General features: G+C 45.0%; 1 protein-coding gene across 12 annotated transcripts in view; it reads left to right on the forward strand.

Moving 5' to 3' along the window:
• Positions 1–7,500, forward strand: part of LOC131343237 (protein unc-13 homolog B) — a 221,579-nt gene that overhangs the window by 197,569 nt on the left and 16,510 nt on the right. For 8 of the 12 annotated variants that reach the window (XM_058374765.1, XM_058374755.1, XM_058374754.1 and 5 more), the window contains 3 exons: positions 1–2; positions 4,691–4,768; positions 4,916–4,936. The exon at positions 1–2 is cut by the window's left edge and continues 76 nt beyond it. In XM_058374765.1, the coding sequence (XP_058230748.1) occupies positions 1–2; positions 4,691–4,768; positions 4,916–4,936 (101 nt within the window). The remainder of the gene's footprint in view (positions 3–4,690; positions 4,769–4,915; positions 4,937–7,500) is intronic. The other 4 variants (XM_058374757.1, XM_058374760.1, XM_058374762.1 and 1 more) reach the window with 1 other exon arrangement.

The following is a 7,500-nucleotide window of genomic DNA, read 5'->3' on the forward strand; positions in this document are numbered from 1 at the left end:
TGGTCAGCTCACACAGACACACACACACACAAACACACACACACAGTGTTGTAGTAAACACACACACATACACACAGTGTTGTAGTAAACACACACATACACACACACACACACACTCCATCTGTAGTGCAAATGAAATGGAAGTGAACATCAGTGTTTCCGACTGAAACTGTGTGTGTGTGTGTGTGTGTTTACTACAACACTGTGTGTGTGTGTGAGTGTGTGTATATATATATATATATATATATATATATATATATATATATATATATATATATATATATATATATATATATATACACTATATTGCCAGAAGTATTCGCTCACCTGCCTTGACTGTAACGCCTCGTCAGGCAGATTTAGTAAAGGACGGTAGGCAGAAATCGTGGTCGAGAAATAACGAAAGCAAATGGTCTAAATACGAGAAAGCTAACACTCAGAAAACCAATCCAAAACACAAATCCGAAACTCGAAGTCAAGAGAATAAACTGGCAAGGTCACACACGAGGTAACTAGACAATAACGGAATAAAGGCTTGGCAAGTGACACAAACGGAAACAATGCTTCGCAATGAGACTGAGGTGGCGCGCTGCTTAAATATACCTCAGTACCGGAAGTGGTCAGAGATAGTTAATATTCGGGCGAGGGCTCCCTCTGGTGTTCTGGCCCAGACTGTTGTGTGACAGAACCCCCCCGTCTAGGGACACCTCCAGGTGTTCGTCATCGTGGGCGCCCCCTCGGGCGAGGGGCCGGTCTGTGGGGAAAGTTCAGGTGAAATTCTTCGATGAGTGCAGGGTCCAGGATGTCCTGCCTATTGACCCATCAGCGCTCCTCTGGACCGTACCCCTCCCAGTCCACCAAGTATTGGAGGCGGCCACCCTGTCGACGCGATTTGAGAATGGTGCAAACGCGATAAGCGAGGGAGCCGTCGATGTCCAGGGGAGGAGGTGATTCATGGGTATCGGAGCGCGTGGTCTGAGGTTCATGATAGGGCTTGAGCAGAGATACGTGAAACGTGGGCGAGATACGATAAGAGGCAGGCAGTTCCAGGTGATATGAGACAGGATTAACCTGACGAACGATCTTGAAGGGGCCGATGAATTTGGGGCTGAGTTTGTGACAGGGCAGTTTGAGTTTCAAATTACGCGTGGATAGCCAAACTCTCTGACCCACCTGGTAGGCTGGGTGAGGCCGACGTCGGCGATTGGCCTGAATTACCTGTCTTTGTACCGCCCTTTGAAGTCGGACATGGGCTCGCTCCCAAGTCTCTTGGCTACGTCTAGCCCAGTCATCCACTGCGGGGACATCAGAGGGTTCTTCGGTCCATGGGAATAACGGTGGTTGATAGCCTAGTACACATTGGAACGGTGTCAGCCCCGTAGAGGAATGGGTTAAGGAGTTCTGGGCATATTCGGCCCACGGGAGGAACTCACTCCATCTATGTTGCTCCTTGCTGCAGTATACTCGCAGGAACCTCCCCAGCTCTTGATTCAGGTGTTCGGCTTGTCCGTTGGACTGGGGATGATACCACGAGCTCAGACTGACGTTGATCCCCAATTGCTTACAGAACTCCTGCCATACTCTAGAGGTAAACTGTGGCCCTCGGTCTGATACTATGTCCTCAGGGATGCCAAAATTTCGGAACACGTTATGAAAAATAGCTACGGCGGTTTCCATAGACGTGGGTAGGCCTTTCATAGGGATGAGTTTACACCCCTTGGAGAACCAGTCTATGACGACCATGATCGTGGTGAAGCTCTGCGACTCGGGGAGGTCTGTGAGAAAGTCTATAGAGAGGTGCGACCAGGGGCATCGTGGGACGGGTAGCGGTTCCAATAGGCCCTCAGGCAAGTGGCGGTCGGTTCTGGACTGGGCACACACGGGACAGGAACGTACAAACCCCTCAACATCCTGATTTAGAGAGGGCCACCAAAAGGTCCGGCGCAGTAGCTGAGTAGTGCGGTGCATACCTGGGTGGCCGGTGCTGGGGCTCTCGTGGGTCCACTTAATCAGTCTGTGACGTGGTGTCGTGGGCACAAACCGCTTGGAGGGTGGACAGTTTGAGGGGGGGGCCTCGGAGGTGCAGGCCCGTTCGATCTCACTCATGAAATCCCAACGAATGGGAGCAACCAGCACAGACGGCGGAAGGATGGTGTCCGGGTGAACGGAGGGTTCGCAGACTTCATGAATTCTAGAGAGCGCATCTGCTTTTCCGTTTTTGGATCCAGGACGATAGGTGACCGTGAATTTGAATCGCGAGAAAAACAATGCCCACCTGGCTTGGCGTGAGTTCAGACACTTGGCTTCCCGTAGATAGGCTAGGTTACGGTGATCTGTAAGAATGAGGAATGGGTGAACTGCCCCCTCCAGCCAATGTCTCCACTCCTCCAGAGCAGCCTTCATGGCTAGTAGTTCCTTGTTACCCACGTCATAGTTCATTTCCGTCGGGGTTAGTTTACGAGAGAAGAAGGCGCATGGATGTAATTTGCCTGACTCTGGCTGGTGTTGTTAGAGGCATCCACCTCTACTGAGAACACCGGTCGGAAAACTGCCATGAGAGCTGTCGCATTCCATCCAGACTGAGCGGCCAACGTACGAAATTTAATGGCATAATCCGCGGCCGCATCCCTCCCTTGGCGCAACTCCAGCAACTGTACAGACACACCCTTGCCTCCCGCTGGGTATTCAAACACTTCCCTGATCAAGTTCGCGAAATAATCCGCGGACGCTTTGACTTGGGGGTCTGAGTCCCAAACCGCTGCAGCCCAATCTAGCGCTCTTCCGGTTAGCAGAGATAATATGAATGCGCACCTGGTTCTCTCGTCGCTGTATGCCTCTGGCTGATGAGTGAAATAGTTATCACATTGACGAAGGAAACCCCTGCAGCGATCGGCGGATCCATCGAACTTTTCGGGTAAGGCAAAACGAGGAAGTTCGCTGCGTACGTGGAATGCCGACACCGTGGCGGCTGTTTGTTCTCGCGGCTGTTGCTGAAGTTGTTGTTTTGCGGCTTTCAGCGAGTCAACCTCTTCCTGATAAGCACGAAGGAGGGCTCGTTGTCGCCATAACGCCGCTCGCATATCCGCTGGACTCATTTCGGGCGAAGCATTTTGTAACGCCTCGTCAGGCCGGAGGAGAGTTAGAGTCCATGTGCAGATTTAGTAAAGGACGGTAGGCAGAAATCGTGGTTGAGAAATAACGAAAGCAAAGGGTCTAAATACGAGAAAGCTAACACTCCAAATCCAAAGCTAAAACCAATCCAAAACACAAATCCGAAACTCGAAGTCAAGAGAATAAACTGGCAAGGTAACTAGACAATAACAGAATAAAGGCTTGGCAAGTGACACAAACGGAAACAATGCTTCGCAATGAGACTGAGGTGGCGCGCTGCTTAAATATACCTCAGTACCGGAAGTGGCCAGAGATAGTTAATATTCGGGCGAGGGCTCCCTCTGGTGTTCTGGCCCAGACTGTTGTGTGACATCGACTCGCATATGAACTTAAGTGACATCCCATTCCTAATCCATAGGGTTCAATATGACATCGGTCCACCCTTTGCAGCTATAACAGCTTCAACTCTTCTGGGAAGGCTGTCCACAAGGTTTAGGAATGTGTTTATGGGAATTTTTGACCATTCTTCCAGAAGCAAATTTGTGAGGTCACACACTGATGTTGTCATGTTGGAAGAGGAAGGGGCCAGCTCCAAACTGTTCCCACAAAGTTGGGAGCATGGAATTGTCCAAAATGTCTTGGTATGCTGAAGCATTCAGAGTTCCTTTCACTGGAACTAAGGGGCCAAGCCCAGCTCCTGAAAAACAACCCCACACCATAATCCCCCCTCCACCAAACTTTACACTTGGCACAATGCAGTCAGACAAGTACCGTTCTCCTGGCAACCGCCAAACCCAGACTCGTCCATCAGATTGCCAGATGGAGAAGCGCGATTCGTCACTCCAGAGAACGCGTCTCCACTGCTCTAGAGTCCAGTGGCGGCGTGCTTTACACCACTGCATCCGACGCTTTGCATTGCACTTGGTGATGTATGGCTTGGATGCAGCTGCTCGGCCATGGAAACCCATTCCATGAAGCTCTCTGCGCACTGTTCTTGAGCTCATCTGAAGGCCACATGAAGTTTGGAGGTCTGTAGCGATTGACTCTGCAGAAAATTGGCGACCTCTTCGCACTATGCGCCTCAGCATCCGCTGACCCCGCTCCGTCAGTTTACGTGGCCTACCACTTCGTGGCTGAGTTGCTGTCGTTCCCAAACACTTCCACGTTCTTATAATACAGCTGACAGTTGACTGTGGAATATTTAGGAGCGAGGAAATTTCACGACTGGATTTGTTGCACAGGTGGCATCCTATCACAGTTCCACGCTGGAATTCACTGAGCTCCTGAGAGCGACCCATTCTTTCACAAATGTTTGTAAAAACAGTCTGCATGCCTAGGTGCTTGATTTTATACACCTGTGGCCATGGAAGTGACTGGAACACCTGATTCTGATTATTTGGATGGGTGAGCGAATACTTTTCGCAATATAGTATATATGTGTATGTGTGTGTGTGTGTGTGTGTGATGTATTAAGACTGGAGTACTAGTCAGTATGAAAGTTTTGATGGTTCCTCAGATCATGAACTCACACTAACTGATCTCTCTCTCTCTCTCTCTCTCTCTTTCTGTCTCTCTTCAGCCCTGTGTGTTGATGAACAATGTGCAGCAGATGAGGGTGATGCTAGAGAAGATGTTTGAGTTTATGGGAGCCAAGCAGGTGAATGGAGTGAATCCATCTCTCTCTCTCTCTCTCTCTCTCTCTCTCTCTCACCCCCAACTTGTTTAAAAAGACAAAATTGTGTGTGTGTGTGTGTGAGATCACTGTGTTGTAACTGTGTAGTCACTGTTCTGTGTGTGTTTCTAGTTGACAGCTGAGGAGGAGAGGGTAGGTGGAGAACAAATAACCTACTAGTAGTCATCCTCTGTGTGTGTGTGTGTTTGTGCGTGTGTGTGTGTGTAGTCCTGTAGTTCCACTCTATCTGTGTGCGGTGGTATTGTGCTGAAATTTTACCGGAACATTAACATATTAACACTCTGTAGCTGTTCTGTGTGTAGTTTAGATGTAGTGTTGTTTATATGTAGTATAGGTGTACTGTAGTTTAGCTGTAGTGTAGGTGTAGTTTAAATGTAGTTTAGATGTAGTGTTGCTGTAGTTTAGATGTAGTGTAGGTGTAGTTTAAATGTAGTTTAGATGTAGTGTTGCTGTAGTTTAGATGTAGTGTAGGTGTAGTTAAGATGTAGTGTAGGTGTAGTTTAGATGTAGTGTTGCTGTAGTTTAGATGTAGTGTAGGTGTAGTTTAAATGTAGTTTAGATGTAGTGTTGCTGTAGTTTAGATGTAGTGTTGCTGTAGTTTAGATGTAGTGTAGGTGTAGTTAAGATGTAGTGTAGGTGTAGTTTAAATGTAGTTTAGATGTAGTGTTGCTGTAGTTTAGATGTAGTGTAGGTGTAGTTTAAATGTAGTTTAGATGTAGTGTTGCTGTAGTTTAGATGTAGTGTAGGTGTAGTTAAGATGTAGTATAGGTGTAGTTTAGATGTAGTGTTGCTGTAGTTTAGATGTAGTGTAGGTGTAGTTTAAATGTAGTTTAGATGTAGTGTTGCTGTAGTTTAGATGTAGTGTAGGTGTAGTTAAGATGTAGTGTAGGTGTAGTTTAAATGTAGTTTAGATGTAGTGTTGTAAGGACGCACTCGAAACAGTTATAGCTGAATCCATATGCATATCTTTATTATCAAAACGGCAGGCAAGAATCGAAAGTCAAAGTGGCAGGCAAAAAGGGTCAAAACCAATAAACAAACACTATGGAACCAAAACCCAAACACAAAACCCAAACTCTAGGTCAACCAGGAACAGGCATGGATCATACAGGGAATAACCAAGGCAATCGGTGGAGTAACACTCAGTATGCAATGCAGAGATCACGATACTTCACAGTGAACAAAGGGCAGCGTGCTGTTTAAATACCCGAGTACACCGGAAGTCAGTTCAGTACTCGGGCGATGGCTCCCTCTGGTGTTCTGGTTCAGTGTGCTTCATTACAAGTGTAGGTGTAGTTTAGATGTAGTGTTGCTGTAGTTTAGCTGTAATGTAGGTGTAGTTAAGATGTAGTGTAGGTGTAATTTAGATGTAGTGTTGCTGTAGTTTAGCTGTAATGTAGGTGTAGTTAAGATGTAGTGTAGGTGTAATTTAGATGTAGTGTTGCTGTAGTTTAGATGTAGTGTAGGTGTAGTTTAGATGTAGTGTAGGTGTAGTTTAGATGTAGTGTTGCTGTAGTTTAGCTGTAATGTAGGTGTAGTTAAGATGTAGTGTAGGTGTAATTTAGATGTATTGTTGCTGTAGTTTAGATGTAGTGTAGGTGTAGTTAAGATGTAGTGTAGGTGTAGTTTAAATGTAGTGTTGCTGTAGTTTAGATGTATTGTAGGTGTAGTTTAGACGTAGTTTAGATGTAGTGTTGCTGTAGTTTAGATGTAGTGTTGCTGTAGTTTAAATGTAGTTTAGATGTAGTTTAGATGTAGTGTTGCTGTAGTTTAGATGTATTGTAGATGTAGTTTAGATGTAGTGTTGCTGTAGTTTAGATGTAGTTTAGATGTAGTGTTGCTGTAGTTTAGATGTAGTGTTGCTGTAGTTTAGATGTAGTTTAGATGTAGTGTTGCTGTAGTTTAGATGTAGTTTAGATGTAGTGTTGCTGTAGTTTAGATGTAGTTTAGATGTAGTGTTGCTGTAGTTTAGATGTAGTTTAGATGTAGTGTTGCTGTAGTTTAGATGTAGTGTTGCTGTAGTTTAGATGTATTGTAGGTGTAGTTTAGACGTAGTTTAGATGTAGTGTTGCTGTAGTTTAGATGTAGTTTAGATGTAGTGTTGCTGTAGTTTAAATGTAGTTTAGATGTAGTTTAGATGTAGTGTTGCTGTAGTTTAGATGTATTGTAGATGTAGTTTAGATGTAGTGTTGCTGTAGTTTAGATGTAGTGTTGCTGTAGTTTAGATGTAGTGTTGCTGTAGTTTAGATGTAGTTTAGATGTAGTGTTGCTGTAGTTTAGATGTAGTTTAGATGTAGTGTTGCTGTAGTTTAGATGTAGTTTAGATGTAGTGTTGCTGTAGTTTAGATGTAGTGTTGCTGTAGTTTAGATGTAGTTTAGATGTAGTGTTGCTGTAGTTTAAATGTAGTTTAGATGTAGTTTAGATGTAGTGTTGCTGTAGTTTAGATGTATTGTAGATGTAGTTTAGATGTAGTTTAGATGTAGTGTTGCTGTAGTTTAGATGTATTGTAGATGTAGTTTAGATGTAGTGTTGCTGTAGTTTAGATGTAGTGTTGCTGTAGTTTAGATGTAGTGTTGCTGTAGTTTAGATGTAGTTTAGATGTAGTGTTGCTGTAGTTTAGATGTAGTTTAGATGTAGTGTTGCTGTAGTTTAGATGTAGTTTAGATGTAGTGTTGCTGTAGTTTAGATGTAGTGT

The sequence above is a fragment of the Hemibagrus wyckioides genome, linkage group LG22, assembly GCF_019097595.1.
Source record: "Hemibagrus wyckioides isolate EC202008001 linkage group LG22, SWU_Hwy_1.0, whole genome shotgun sequence".
NCBI lineage: Eukaryota > Metazoa > Chordata > Actinopteri > Siluriformes > Bagridae > Hemibagrus > Hemibagrus wyckioides.